Source organism: Leptosomus discolor, chromosome 7, assembly GCF_034619465.1.
Source record: "Leptosomus discolor isolate bLepDis1 chromosome 7, bLepDis1.hap2, whole genome shotgun sequence".
NCBI classification, from domain to species: domain Eukaryota; kingdom Metazoa; phylum Chordata; class Aves; order Leptosomiformes; family Leptosomidae; genus Leptosomus; species Leptosomus discolor.
In genome coordinates, this window is record NC_141397.1 from 59966782 (window position 1) to 59983133 (window position 16352).

At 40.0% G+C, this 16352-nt stretch overlaps 1 protein-coding gene across 1 annotated transcript in view; it reads right to left on the minus strand.

Annotated features, from left to right (window-relative positions):
- FNDC3B (fibronectin type III domain containing 3B) overlaps nt 1-16352 on the minus strand; it is a 163518-nt gene that overhangs the window by 15589 nt on the left and 131577 nt on the right. The window contains exon 22 of the mRNA XM_009955796.2: nt 8946-9158. Within this exon, the coding sequence (XP_009954098.2) occupies nt 8946-9158 (213 nt within the window). The remainder of the gene's footprint in view (nt 1-8945; nt 9159-16352) is intronic.

A 16352-nucleotide genomic window follows, 5' to 3' on the forward strand; every position in this document is an offset into this window, starting at 1 on the left:
GCTTGACAAATTGCTGCTTCTTGTCCCTTCAATCAAAATGGATGTGGTTTTTAGCTGCAATGTTGAAAAAGTTAAGTTTAAACTTCAGCGAAATCGCACCCAAATACTAATATGCTGATGTTCGCAGTGAAGGTCCTTTAGGAGGTATGGCAGCTAAGCCTGCCCCAACTTCCCCGAGCTGGCTGTTCCCATCCCCACACTGCTCCTTCAGGACAAGTGTTGATAGGGCTAGAAGGTGAATGGGATTTGAGAACTGATAGAGGTTAATTATCTCTCTAAGTAGGACAGTCTTATTCTGATTAGTTCCCTAGCTGGTCCAATGTTATGTTAATACAGTTGTAATAGTAAAACTGTGGGGATAGAATGGGGACCCAAGTGGTTTAAACAAGTCAAAAGTGTTCCAGTTCCTACATAGAAATACGCTTACGGAAATACAAGTGTTTACACTTTGATTTCTTATTTCTTCATCACTTTTCCCTTCCAAACCACACAAAAACAAAACACAAAACATGCTCAAGTGTGTCTCAGCCAAGACATTTTCATTCTCTAACCTCTACCTGCTTTCACGTAAATCCTTAAAGTGTGCTAAATAAGCACCAAGAAATTTTCAATTCTCAGAGGTTTGCCCAGCTGAATTTAAAAGACAGTAGACTACATACCTTAAACTGGTACCCTGCCTTTGAAAAAAAGACTACCTCTGAGGGTTAATGGCATTCTCAGTACAGTTGCATTATTTTTTAAAGTTTGAACCATCCACAAGCAAATCTGTACTATTCAAATTTAACATGCTGCAGTGCTGCCTCTCCTCTCCGCTAAATTAACAGCAGAAAATGAAAAGAAAGCAACTTTCTCCAGGGATGGAGACACTCCCCAGAGGCCAGCTCCCCCTCATCTCACTCGAGCGATCCCAATTCTCCCCCCTTCCCAGACATTCTCATGTCAGTCACGGATCATTCATTTACCTACACACAGTGAAGGAGAGAGAACACAATGTCCTAGAACAACTGTTTGGGAGACACCACCGCTGTTAGTTTTTCATCAATACCTTTTTTATTCTCAGTGAAGATCTTCTTGGAAATGTTTTACATGTTGCAGCTATTTTGTTTCCTCCACTTCAGTCACTTCCAGTCGAGCAGAGGAATACGAATGCACTCGCTCTACCTCTGCTCATTAGTTCTCAGCACATTCTAATCAGCAGGTTCCCTGTCAAACTCTTAGGTTTTGCTTATATTTTAGTAACCCGTTTGTCCTTCCAATTTAATTTGAAAGAAAATCTACTGTACAGCACTAAATAAGACAGCAATCTTGAACCAAGGCACAAAGGCTGAAATAGCCATTTGAATGATTCTGTTACTGCCTCGCAGAAAAAGATGGTCATCTGCAGAGTTTTGACTGGAGAGAAATCATTAATACAGCACTGCTCTGACATGGCGACCTGAGGCTTCATTTCAGCATATATGGGCAACTGCATAGTTAGAAACTAAAGTGCCTGAATTTCACAAACCAATGGCTCTTTTAGTATTATTATCACAACATCCCTGTTATCTGCACAATTATAGCCCCTACCTACTTTCTTAGGCTATTCCACTATTTTGTTAAAAAAACATTATCAAACAGTCACTGATTTACATGATTTTCTTTTCCCACCAGCAGCTTCCTACACTATGAGGTGGCACCAAGGAAAGCAAAGCTTCAAAACAAAAAAACATCCAATTCAGAGATACAGGATTAAAGTCAACGCACATTTTTTTAAATTTCTGCTGTATTTTAAAATGTTCAGCTCAAAGAGAAGAGCTTGATGTCTGCAGCATCCCCCATCCCCACACCCATCAGTGCTCCTATAACCAGTACCAGGCTGACCCAACCTTTTCAGCTTTGGGGAACCTTTCCAAAGCACTCTTTGGCATGTCCTTTTGCAGGTAGGCGCTGAAGGAAGGCAAACACCTGGGCAAGGGGTTCCCAAAAGAGTTTTGTGCTCCCACAACCTCCCTCAACCCTGACTTCCAGTCCTAAAATGAGGTGTGGACCACACAGACGGGATGCTGTGGCCCCTCTGATCTGAAGATCTATTTTCTAGAAGATACCTTTCAGAAAGCTTATAACGTCTGCTTGTTCATAATTTAAATAAGTTTAGAAACCAGCCTCCACAATGGACTGCCAATATAATTTTTGTTTATAGGCATATAATAATAGCAGGACCACCAAAAGAGGCAACATTTCGTTCCTTATACTTACAAAAGTGGAGAGCAGAAAAAGGCAGGAAGAGAAGCGATAACAGTCAGATGGGAAGAGTTTTGTTTTCTTCACTTAATCACCTAGCATGTCTGCAGGCTAGACAAAGAGTACTTGCGGCCAAAAATGGATTTTTATCTTGCTTCTACTAGATCATCTCTCATCTGCTGTTGAATCTGAGCACACAATCCATATTTACCAGAGACAGTCACTTGTCAAGATGTCTGGAATTATTGAAAATGGAGATGCCTTAACCTACAGAAGCTCCCCCATAGCAAGAAAAATTACTGTTTTGGAAGGAGCTTCTAGGCACATCCAGGAGGAATGGAAGACAGATCAGCAAAGTGCCTGACAGATGATTCCTGTGGGCAGCCACACCAGAGGCCAAGGAACAGATAGGAAGGACAATACTGAATTAACAGCATTTGAATGGAAGATCTGGGAGAAATTAGGCTTGTTGAAACTACACAGTCAGCAAGAATTAGATTACTAGGCAGCTACCAATACCATGGCTTGCAATGGGAATGTGTTAATAATTAACAGTAAGTATAAATAAGGGAGAGCTTAAAGCTAAAACCAAAAGAGAACAAAACACACTTCAGTGGTAGCAAACTACTGCTCTCACAGCCATGTACATTTTTATCTTCCTTGTGCAGCATGACAATCCACTTTCCCAGTATGGCAGCAACTAACAGTATCTATGAACCTTGAAACAAAACTCATTCAGCACGTCGTGTTCACAACTATTTACTGACATGACAGTCTCAGTAATCTGTTTTGGCAAGGCTCGCTAAGGAAGCCAAATGTAGTCGCCAGTTTACCAACTTCAGCAAAATAAAGTTGGAACCTAAAGATGTGCTCTTGGTAAAGTGGCCAACGTAATCCTGTTGCTCTAAGCTGAACCCCATTACCCCTTTAGCTATTAAACAGTTGTTACTCTGATTAAGGCATTATTTTTCTTACGAGGTTGTTAGAGATGTGCAGAAAATAGCATTCATTGCACTGACAATCTCTGGTCTAGGTGCTGCTCTTATTTACGGTCTGCCGTCCGGAATATTCAGTCACACCCACAAAGTCTGAAGTACCTGCAGTTGTACACCGATCAGAAAATCGGTCCAATGTGCTTCCATGTAGTTAACTACTAAATTTCCCACCAAACCAGGGTTTCTTTGAATAGCATCAGATGGAACAGAATTAGATGGAATAGCACCTAATTCTGTGTCTCACTAGTTCCTAATAGTTGAAACGTCTCATCTCAAATATTTAACATGTTTTTCTCACACTTCACTTTGTCTCAAAAGATGATGCACATACAGTTAACTCGTACCTACTAAAAACGTTGGTTTACTCCTGTTTCTAGGAACAGAGCTGAAATGCATTATTAACAAGTTAAGCTTTTTACACTTGGAACGGTTCTTCCTCTTCTTCACTTCCACAGTGCTTACTGCCAAAAGCCCAAAGTAGCTGATCTGAATGCTCCTAATACAAATATAATTACTGCTAACAGCAATACTAATTTACACAATAGAGCAATATGAAGCGAAGACAGACTACCTGGAAGACTTTCCTGAATGTTAACTTCCTATTTAGCCAGGCTTGAAGAGTAAACTGTAGCATGCCATATGTCTTGGCACTCATTCTTAATTTCCTTTCACCATTGTTTTACCCAACATGAATATGACTTTTCCTGCAGGTTTTTTCAAGGATATGTTAATTTATCTGATTTTATATTTTAATAGAATTTCACAAGCCAGTAGGCCTGATACATATCAGTAATTGCTGCTAAAATGGGTGTAAATTGTCTTGATCAAATCATAAGCGTAAACAAATTTTTAACTAGGCTGCTTGAAACTTGCAGTAAGCAGATGATGCTTATGCTAGTCATCAGGCAAAGGCAGCACATTTAGCCATTTATCCCTCTGTGTTTCTATTCTACCTTCCTTCATGTTAATGCAGAGCAAACATACATGTCGAGGCTCGTACATATGACCACTTCCTAACACACAGAGACTGTACTTGGCACTGATCGTTCTGCAAAGACTGGTGCCTAGATCAAACCATCACAGATGATATTGCACTTCTACAGACAGGGAAACTGCACCGGACACTGTGACAGATGGTCTCCATTTCACTTGCACGTTTCTCTCCTGTTTGTAATACTTCTTCAAGGAGTAACTAGGTTACAGAAACCGCGCTAGAAGGAAGAGAAAACAGTTTCTTCTGCTATATACAGCTTCAGCATGCTTGGGGAGAAAAGGTTGCCAGCACCACTGCATGAAGACGACAGAAGGGTGGGGGAAATCACTGGAAGAGCTAGAAGCTTCATAAAACTGAACGCTTCTGCACAAAAAAAGAGCCCATCTGCATCTCTGCACTGGTTTTACTGTCTACTCTTCAAAGCACACTTTAATTTTCTTTGGAAAACACCTCCTGACAAGCGCTTTTTGGTTGCTCTCACCTTGGAAAATACTGGTGTAGATTTTTAGAATATACTTTTCTCTCTTTCTTGTAGGCTTTCTATAAACAGTGAAATAGCTTACCACACAACTGAACGAGACAGGACTGCCAGGCCCATCACTAATATCTTTGTTAGCAGGCACTAAAATGCATGGGACGACACACCTCCCTTGGATACTGGGAAAAACTTGCACGTCTCCCCTGTTCACACCCTACCAAACAGGAGTGAGGAAAGACAACTGAGCCACTGAAAGGCAATGGAGAGCCTACCAAGCTTCCAGCTCAGGTGTCTTCTGCTGCCTGCACCATGATAACAGGCACTCCTGGGATGAGGAATGTGAGGGGTGATGGCTCCTGAAAGTTAAGGCAAAATTCTCCAAGTAGAAGAAATCAATTCAAGGGATTATGTCATTCGGGTGCAAATGTTATTCCTCCCTTGGAGTTGCTAAAGTTCCCAGGACTACATCGATGTATGGCTACGGCCTTTGGGACACGCATATCCCAACCAGAAAAACAGTGTGTGCATGATGACTGCGCCCAATTAATATAGTCATTAGTCAAGTTCTATTTTGCGATCTGTTTTTCATTTTATATTGAAGAATAATATCTCCTTAAATGGCAAGCTTGCATAGTTCAGCAAAGTATTTTAAAACAGTTTAATACCCACATAAATAGTCTTTCATCATATGACAGGTAACTACTACTACTGTTTAATCAGTGATATGGGGTCATAAAGAATTTATTCCGTAAATAACCACAGCAAAAGCAATTACAGTTTAGAACGTCAGTAAACACCACCTCTTACAATTCACTTAGAAAAGCAGACTTACTAAGAATTGTCAACGATCCTTCATTGATATTTTTAAAGAATATGATTATGTTGCTTCTTAGCCAGCCTTCCCACCGGTAATTATATATATTTTTAGAATTCGACTAAACTGCAACATATGCTCATCTAAGAGAAACACGAGTAACTGATAAATGACCTACTAATAATGCACTTGCTAGTTCTTTCTTTCAGACTGGCTAATGTAAGCATTTTAAGACACTAAGAGGTATAATTAGTTGTAGGAACAACTAAAGACTAATTACCAGCGCAAGGAAAAAAAAAAAAATCAAAAGCATTACTATAATTAGGTTCATTTGTTTCACTTGGAGAGGAAAAACCCACAGTATTCTGGAAAATAATACAACTTGATCAACATTACTTTCTTGACATGACTAGAGTTAGGAAATGAAGTCACAACTGACAGTTTATTTAAAAAAGAAAGAAATTTTATAGTCCTCTTCACATTAAGGTCAACTATTCTCAACTAACGTTCCCATGTACTGTGCTTTCTAGAGACAGGTTTTTCTTCATTTCCACTTAACGCTACACATAACTGAAAGGACAAGAGATGCTAATTTGATCTTCCTAAATGTCACACACTGAAGAGCAAGCGAGAGCTAAAGCAGGTACATTTCTGATGTGCACACCTTTTCAAGCCCCTACATTAACCAGTGTCAGGAGATTTCCAAGTATTCTGTTCCACAGGTCTTGCAATCAATGAAACATTTAGTCTCCAACAACTGGCCTATTATACCTCATTACAGCACGGAAAAGTTAAAACCATTCTTAATGACCAGGACACATTCAAGAGCACTGGCTGACTATCACTGCGTAAAACCGGAGCTGAATCTTTACAAAAAGGCCACTAAAGCTATCAGGGTCAGAGTCTGATTTACTGACAACTTTCATTTTTTTTAAAAAAAATGTGCCCATCTTTGTATTTGTTTGTGAAAATGCTTCAATGGCATTTTAAAGACAACTCCTATTTTAAACCTCATCAGTAAGGAACAATACAGTAAGGAACAATACAGTAAGGAACAATACAGTAAGGAACAATACAGTAAGGAAACCGCAGGCTCAGATTCACTGAAGAAGGGAAAATTGTAATACTGAGTTGAGGGATTTCAATATAAAGCTGTTAGAAGTAATTTCAGATGTCTCCGGGAATAGTGTAACAACATCTTCTGAAAGACTAAGGATATGACAGAGGCCAATTTTTAGTTATCCATGTTTACGCCACAGCCTCTTCCCCCGAGTCAGGTGCTGTCTCTTCTCTCAATGGAGGGGACACCATGGAACCTTCCTGCAACCCTTTCAGACCATAAAAGACTGCAAAACATCCTTCCAGATCATTTATTCCGTGTCATTTTTTCAGAGATTGGCTGCCTAGAGAGGTGGTCGACGCCGCAAGGCTGTCACTGTTTATGAGGCAGTTGGATGATGCCCTTAATAACATGCTTCAGCTTCTGGTCAGCCCTGAATTGGTCAGGTAGTTGGACTAGATGATCATTGTAGGTTCCTTCCAACTGAAATATTCTATTCTATTGAATTATTCCATTAGATGTCCACAGTTTACCTGCACCAGCCTGTTCAAGCACTGCAAAGATGCTCACAGAACCATGTTCCAATACTTCTCACAAGCATACACACAAGTGAGTGACACCTCAGTCACGATGGCGTTTATTTTATGGAAATGGTCTAAGAGAGGACTCCTACCTCTGTATCTAACTGCTGTTTCTACCAATTCATGTCTGGGCTGTCATTCTCTGTTCATTAGGAATGATAGTTCTCCTGAATGCACAAAACTTCAATGCCATATCCATTCGGGAACATCTCTCATTGTGATCGATGCACACAATAGGGAGAAAAAGGGGACTGTCAGATAGGGAACAAATAAACAGATCTTACTGCCAAGACCTGCCAGCTCCAACTGTTCTCAAACACAGCACCCGGCACAGATGACAGAGCACCCGTTCTACTCCTCTGCTGTGCCCATGCTGGTATGCGCTTCAGCCAGAGGGCTCAGGGCTACGGCTCATTTCAGGTATTATCTGAACTAATTGCTACAAACTGAACCACCAAAGGAAGCCATTTCATGCAAGGACTCTGTTCAAGCAGGAGGAGACAGTGCAATGTAGATGAGTAGTTTCTTTGCATCTTCAGAAGCTCAAGAGAAACTTAAAGTTCAAATTCCTCCTAATTAACAGCTCTTAAGAGACCATTTGCAGTGGGAAAACGGTTCAAAAACAAAGGATGGTGTTAAATCCTTGTGCAAAAAGCAAAGGGGAAAAAGCTTTCCTTCTCCGCTGCCAGGTAACATAATATATTTTATTCTTACAAGGAAACTTGTTGTTTTCTCCAACAGAAAAACAGGTTTAAAACAACCTACAGTTCTTCACCATCCTACCTGCAGTGCTACATGAAAGCAAACAAAAGAAGCCTGCTGGATGTTTCTTTAGAGCTGACTTGATCACACGCTGCTGCAGGTGATGGGCTCCTGCCAAGCATCACTGCACTCTGAAGAAACTGTTTTTATCAGGCAGACTTTCAAATGGGCATTTATATTCATTGGACACCTCTCAGTATTAATACAGGGGAGCATGTACCCTCTCTGCATCACTACAGTTGAGATACTGGGAGGTATTTAGGCATTATTCATGGTGGTTTTATTACTTACAATTAGAGCTTTTGGGCCAGATTTTTAGCTGGCATAAACTCAGCACAGCTCTATTTAAATTAAAGGAATCATGCTAATTTACACCAAATTATGGTCTGTACTGAAGGTCTCTAAGGATTATCTACTTGATACGTCAGTTATTTTCCCTAATTAAACTAGTTGAGAGTGTTTCTTAGCAAATTATGAGCCATCTATGATTACGTATTCATTGAAGAGCTCGGACTGTTAGGCAACACTGACATACTGTCTTTCTTTCCTTCGTTTTTGTTTACTGAATATATCTCATCACAAAATATTAGAGCTGTAAAATCCTGATCATCATGTTGCCCAAAAAACCTTCTTCTGCTCAGTTTTGCCTTTCCTAGACCTTTGATTTTGTAACCGCTTGTTCTATTAATACACACAGCACATTGGGTGCAATATCTTTGTTTTGTATCTTCCAAAGGGTAAAGCACTATGACCATGAAACTTGGTATTAACTTTTATTGGCAGAGGGGCCAGAGTTTTGCTAAAATTTCAACAGTACAGCACTGATTTTGGTTGTTCTAGAATAACTTTTAACAGCTTTGTCACATAATTTGCTCAGTTAGACTACAGGCACAGAAATCCCTATTAAACCAGTATTCTGCATATATTTTTAGGTATGAATTAATCATGAAAACAGCATTTTTCTTACAGTGATTCACAACTGCATTATGATGATCAGAAATTATTTTTAATTAACACAAGGAACAGATTCACATCTCTTACCTCTTATTTCTGTCTTCTATCTGCAAGATATAGACCATGTCATCGGTAGTGTGAAGCTTGGAACTGCTGTCTCCCCATTTCAGCTTCAGGCTCTGAGGACCTGCTGCAGCACATTCTAACCGAGGAGGTAAGGGTGGTAATGGCCTGGTTTTTGCTTTAATAAAGTGGCTAAATGGTCCAGCTCCAATTTCGTTGACAGCCTGGATCCTGATCCTAAAACGAACAACAAAAAGGTAAATGTTAAATAAAGTGCTTTCATGAGATTCTCAGTACAAGAAGTCTCAAAAACCAAATCAGCCTTCTGGTCCTCACTACTCTGTCACTAACAGTGCCCACTCCCAGCTACCAGTGCTTTGCTTTGGCAAAATAAAAGGCTCTGTAAACATAACAAGTATTATCATCTTGTTTATATTGTAAGAGCTGCAGTAAAGATATCAAGAAACGCAGTAAAAGGCAAAGGCAGGGGGGAGATTTGGGTAAGCAATCGGAGAGCCCTACAGCATCAACGCATCAACAAGGGACAGCAGCACAGATACAAGTGCAGCCTGGAAAACACGAAGTGTGTAACTGCGAATAAACAAAATGCAGAAGCGTGTTGTGGTTGTCTCACACAGGTCATGGAGTAACTTAGGTGAAATCATTAAGTGAAAGCATTGCTGTCACTGCAAAGAAACCCATCCCCATGCAGCGTGCGCAGTGTCTCACAAAGCACGCTACTGAAGTACATGAAACTACTGGGAAGAGCTAACCAAGAAGGTTAAATCCACAAACCTTCTGCACGTCTTACAGAAGCTGTGGAAATATTAACCATCAGTGAACGACCTATTAGATCAAACAGAAGCTCGACTCAAGTCACTCTCACAAGTGACTCTCACTCGCACAAAAGCTCAAGCCATTTGAATCGCATTAAGGACGTTTAGAAGAAGAGAAAAGCAGACCACCTACTTCATTGTAGAAGTTTTAATTTGGAAATATTCTTAAGACTGAGCCAGTCTTCTAAATTCTATTTCTTTAAGATAATGACTCCTGGCTTCTGCTTTGTCACCTTCACTTATGTGTCTGCACCTTAGTTTAATAATTTGCACAACGAGAATCTGCTTCTAGGAACGAGTGAAGAGTAGCAGTCTTTTACTATGGTAACATCAACAACACCACCAGAACGAAAATGTGAAATATGCAATTTTGAAGAGCTTTGAGGACTGTGTAAACAGAAATATATAGGTACAGACGAGCCTGAAAGGTTTCAAAAGTTTGTTAAATCAAAATGAAAACAAGAGAAAACAGGATGGGAGAACTAATTAGGTTTTTTAGATAGTTCAGCCTAGTTTAGATAGCTGGACAGATGCCATTTACTTTGGAAATCTTGTGCACAGCAGCTTAGTATTTTCTCATGGGAAAAGACTCTCTACAAGAAGTGTTGCTTCTTAAAACTATCAGCCACCAAGAAGCCAAAAGTCCCTGGGGAAGGTGGTAGGGGGCGAAGGGAGAAGAACAGAACCTGGTATACACCCATGACTGCTTGCTTCAGAGTAAGCAGAAGATAAATAGAACTGTCTTTGGTTGGCATAGCTACTTACTTTGACTGAAGTATATAAAGTGATGTGAGTTCATATAAACAACATAGGCAAAATTACTTTGCTTTGAACAGCAAGATTTCAGCTCTACCGTTAGAAAAAGATTAGGCAGAGTTAAAGGAACAAGGAAAAATCCTCCAGCGAATATTCCCCATTAAAAAAAAAAAATTCAACCGAAACCGTGTTTTCTGCAATTTCAAGAATAAAAAGGGTTAAGTGATTAATAAATATATTGCAAAATAACAGGCCCTTATCTACCGATTAGGCAGCTAAAGTAATTGTACACTGTAAAAATGCACTGTGTTTACACAGTCACGTGTAAATGTGTGGTTAAACCTTTGCTTATTGACCTAGCCACTAACAAGGGTAAAGTATTGCTTGGCGTGGAGCTGTATTTTCCTTTTAACCTTCCTTTTGGTTTCAGGAAATGCATCCTGACCACCTTACACCACAATACAACGGTGATTTCATCCTCTTCCTCCAAAATAGTGGATGGGAGGAAGAAAGTTCTAGTGGGAGCCTGCTCTGCAACTGCTGCATACAAGCATTTGACCTAAAATGAACAAAAGGCTCTTCTAGTATTTTAAGAAGTGTAATGAACATAGGGATTGATTTTGTTTCATGTTATGGTATTGGTTTGCTTCAGACCAAAAAGGCATTACATTAATATTTAATGGTCTTTCCAGTAAAAAAAGTGAAAACTCCATGAATTTTCACTGGATTCTGGCAGGTTATCCATTAGCATATGCACGTAAACACCAACACCTACATTACAAAATGCTACTGCTATTTTGTAGATCGATTACAGCAACACGGTCTAGAGCACATAGCCTTTTTTTGTTTTATTTTGTATTATCCAAAGTCCCAGTAACAACAACGCCTCTCCTGTCCTCAAGCATCACAACTTTAACTCATTTCCAAATGGCAGTTACTGCACTTGAAAACAAGCACTGATTGAAACGAATCTCTCTCAAATATCACATCACATTTCTTAAGCAGAAGCTGATGTGCTTTTCAGATACGTGCATGAACATGCATCTGCATTTACTTGTCTTCCTCTTGCCAGGTGTTTGCACATGGTAAAAATGTGTCTCTTCCTCTTCCTACATTTGTTGTTGCTTTCATCTGCTGCCTGGTGTTCTTGCTCCTACCTTCTGACACGCACAATATGCACCCACTCCCCCCATCTTCTCACTTTGGAGCACAGTAAGACTGATGGAAACTCTTAAGCCTTAAAATAGAGACAGGCATCTTCCCAGATGAACGATGATAGTGGGGAAGCAAGAGCTGATTTATTTGACTCTAACACGGCTGGATGTGGCTACTGCTTTTCTGCTGATTAGACCACCATAAAACTCTTTGTAAATTGCCACTATCGTTCCCAGGTCCTGCCAATACCTGAGCTTTGTCAAGACACGCACAAACAACTAGTTTTGGTTTGCTGTGCACATGGCAGCGTAACCCAGACTCAGCTTTTGCCTCCCTCTGAACCACAGCAGCATCTCCTCAATGCGTATTAGGCCTTGGAAATGTCCACAGGGAAGGGGAGAAGGGAGGAGGGAGGAAGGAGGACGAGGGAGAGCACACGGTGGCGGGAGAACCTCTTGTACTGCAGCATCTTTGCTCCAGCTCAGGTGCTTTCTCACAGCCCTGTCCCGGCCTGCGACACTCTGAGCTCGCCCAGCTGGGTGGCACAGCCATAGTGAGTGAGATAACTTCCACCATTAAGTGGAAACCAATTACTGTTTACAAAGCTGCCACTAGGAAAGCTCAATTCTTTATTTTTGCATAAAGGAGTATATAGACATGTAGAAATATTTGCAATAAAACCACTCCCTAAATTCCTTTCAACTTTTTCACTAATGGTTTCTAAGTTAAAATACCCCGAACATCATCTTGGAAAGGTGCTTTTAAAATCTGACAATCACAATTTGAAAGGAAGTTTTTTGAAAACGTAAGGACTATATATAGGGATAGTACCTAATTCTGCAGACCCTGGACCAATAATCTTGTATTCATTCTCACATTTTCCCACTGCATCTTTTAAACATTTAGGGGGGGGAAAAAAAAAAAAAAAAAAATCAGACCAGGCAAATTTAGAAACCATTAAAAGATCTTTAACAGACCATTTTTTCTTATAATATTCTTGACCCAGGAAAATAAACACTCTAAACAGGATGCTATTTTCAGATTGGCCACAAAATCCTTTGTATAGTATTCCAACAAACTGAAATTCACTTTTGAATTAATCTTAGAGTCTGACATGAGAAGAGTTTGATTTGCTAGTTCCCATAAGTGGAATGCCACCAGTTGCAATACATGTGCACGTGGAAACCTGCGGGAGTTAAAATGCCATGGGCTTCAAAAGGGAGGAGAAGCAGGATGCTCCACCACCAGCACCAGCCTGAACATAAGGGATAGTAATCATACCCAGCCCCCAGGACAAGCCCACCCCACAGATCCCCACTCAGACTGCACTCTTCTGGGGCTGGAACAAGACTTAGTTTCACACTCTGAAGCATAAATTTTGGTTTATAGCCCACTTAAGCATTGCCAACTTGAGCATCCATGTGCGTTCTTCTCTCCATCTAGGAAGATCTTTTCCTCAATACAGTTGAGAAATTTAAAATGTCTAGAACTTTGGTTCCTAAACCAAATTAAACTTAAGTGTTGCTATTAATTTAATAAGGCTACTATGTATTTCTGCAAACTACGTAACTTCAGAAGAAAATAAACACACTCAAAAATCTTAATTTGTTTTGTAGTGAAGTATATCAACGGCGCAGCACAATTAGCCACGGAAAGCATTGAGCGAAGCTTGGGAACAGACTGTAACAGAAAATTGGGATTTCTATTACCTCACTTCTAGTTACATCAGTTCACAAAAAACCAGTCCAAGCATTATTACCCTATAATCAGAGCTTCCAGAGCTTCATGGCTGTGTCAATAGAACAGAAAGACTGCAGAACTATCAGACATATTGCTGCAGCTGCTCACCAGCAATGATGTTTACATAGTGCTTTTGCGAGGCATCTGCTTTTTGCAACAGGAGTGCTGGGCTGTGTCTGACATTGGAGAAGCCCTCTGGAAATCAGCCCTATGCTGGCCACCAGCTGCACAGCAGAGGCATGACCCAGTTCCTCCTGCCTTGAATGTATTTTGGGATGCAAATACTTCCTGTGTATGCTGGCTGGATTTGCTACTAAGACAGGAGAAACCATCAAACTAGCCAGCTTTGAGTCCACCTCCACACAGAGCCTGGAGTTTGCTTGATGTCTACTTGAGTTGCTCTTCTATGGCCATTCCCACACAGAAGCTGGAAGCAGCAGAGCAATGCCAGACCTAAGGTAACAAGTCCAACAGCGTGGACATACGTTAGAATCACACCACTAGGAAAAACAATGTTCCTTTTCAATTTTGGACTTGGTGGATTCATAATAACCAAGATTTCCTTTCAATTTTGGGTTCCCCCAAACGAAAACATTGACAGTGAAGTTCCTGTGCAACTAAAACATACAAGGCCTTTGCTGATTTCCTTCAAATTCTGCTGAAACTTTGGCAAGAGAGTTCAGAGTCTCAAATCCAGTAATGTTTGGCTTGTTTAGTCTAGGAAAAACAAGGCCTGGAAGAAAACAAGTTCACTGCTTTTAAACAGAGAAGGGAATAAATACTTGAGAGAGAGAGAGAGAAGAGCTAGTTAGGTTAAACAAAGTTGACATGAAAAGAAAAACCACTGGTAAACAAATCTAGAGAACAAGATCTGTGATGTTCTGAAACATTCTTCCGATTAAAACACTGAGGCGAAAAATTCCTACTACCTTTTAGTATACAGCTTGATAAACACATTTCTTACAGATAAATTTATCAGGGCACAGACGTTCCCTGATGAAAGACAGGTGTCAAGATAGGTTTGAAGAACAAATATCAGTGAGAGTTAACGATTGGTAGCAAAACTACTTTGGTGCATCTATTTTTATTGGCAGAAAAATACTTCAAGCTGTAGATAAGGTGCTTTTGCAACTAAACTGCAGTCCCTTGTCTTCCTTGACAGGCATCAGATGCAAGATTTGGGAGTTTCTTTCTTTTGTTTTATGAAAGAAAAGAGCTTTCATATATTATTACTTCTGATGAGTCATGCACTAGTTTGTACTCTTCACAACAATTTTTCTTTTGGTAGGAACTTAGTCTTACAACAATATTTAGAACAGTTGCAGTTAATGCTTGTGCTTTAGCCTTTTCATCTGGATCAGAGACAGCCAGACTCCCTGACTAAAAATATGTGGTTTAATATGGTGCTTTTTACAAAATAACAAAGTAAGAATGAAAAAAAAAAAAAAAATCCAGTATGATCTCAGTGTAACAACACTTTTCATGGCAGCAGGAGTAAGAGCTTCACAGACGAGACTGCAGCATGACTACAAAGAAGAGTAATGTCCAGTCCATCCTTTCATCCCATATCTCCACTTCCCTAAAGGAAGCTGTAGACAACCAAGAACCAGTTAAAGAAAGAGACTGAGGAAGGAAGACTTCCGTGAAAGATTTAGATGGTCCATTCTTGACTGTGTAGCTCAAAGCTCTCATTCTGCTTCAGCTGTTTTGACTCTTTCTTGAACATATGAGGAGAAACCAGGGAGTATGAGACTGCCCAAAGATGATGCAGTTCCACAGCTGGGTAGCCAGACAACAGAGAAACTCTTAAACTTCTTATTAGTTTTATTAGGTTTTTGATTAGTCTGCAATCAGTTGGGTTCCCTGGTCTTAGAGTAAAATCACTTAAGCACCAGTGCTGACACAAGGCAGAGCGTGAGGAACGTGGGAGAACACAGGAGGGAGGTCAGAAGCATGACAACTGCAACCTGAATTGGCTCAAACCCTTATGCAGCTTTACTCACATGCAGTATTTTCACAAATACTTTAAACTGGCTTAGGCCAGCACATCTGCTAGAAGACGTGCTGGCCTTCCTTTTTCTCTACCCATTTACAAGGTAAAAAACATGGTTAATTCTCAACAAGACCAGTTTTCCCAGTCTGAAATGGTGCAATAGCACTTTGCTGGCACAAGGGAGGGGACAAGCCAAGGAGGAAAGCAGCAGCTTCCTCTGACAGCAATGCGAGCTTAAACTGACCATAAAACTAGGATCTTAAGTAAACACAGCAGGAGACAAGAAAAAGTTTATACTTCATTACTGCCTTTGCCAAAAAGGATCAAAGCATTACAAGCCACTGAAGAACTGGAGACAGCGATAATGTAGTCACATATCCTGGACTTATATGAGTGATCTGGAACGAAGGGGTTCTGGATCACCAAATTCCTATTTCGCCTTCTTTTTTCAGATTGACAGAGGAATATACATATATTTTTAATAAAATGACTTTTTTTTTTTAATTACATGGTTTTAAACCCTAGATATTCAGATCAGGAACCCCTGTACCAGGTAGCTACTGCAAGCAATATATGTTCCTCGTTTTAAATAACTTCTAGTATAGATATTGGTGTACTTGCTACAAGAAGTTCTCTTTTTCTGGGTACATGATAAAATTTGAGAAAAGAACTTTTCATTTAAACTCTACAAGACCTGTAGGATCGTGACCTTGAATACAAAGTAAAAGAAGAAAAATATTACAGAAGGTCTGTGCCATGTCTAATTTTACCACAGTGCAATCAGATTTCAGTTTTTATTAGAACAGTACTTAAAATAGAATTTCTTTTGTCACATCTTCTGCTGTGCTGCTGTTCATTGCCTGCATGGAACCATTTTTTTTTTTTTTTTTAATTAGCAATTAGGAAAAAACTTGTAAGCCTGAACATTAAAATAACAATAAAATTTTGGCA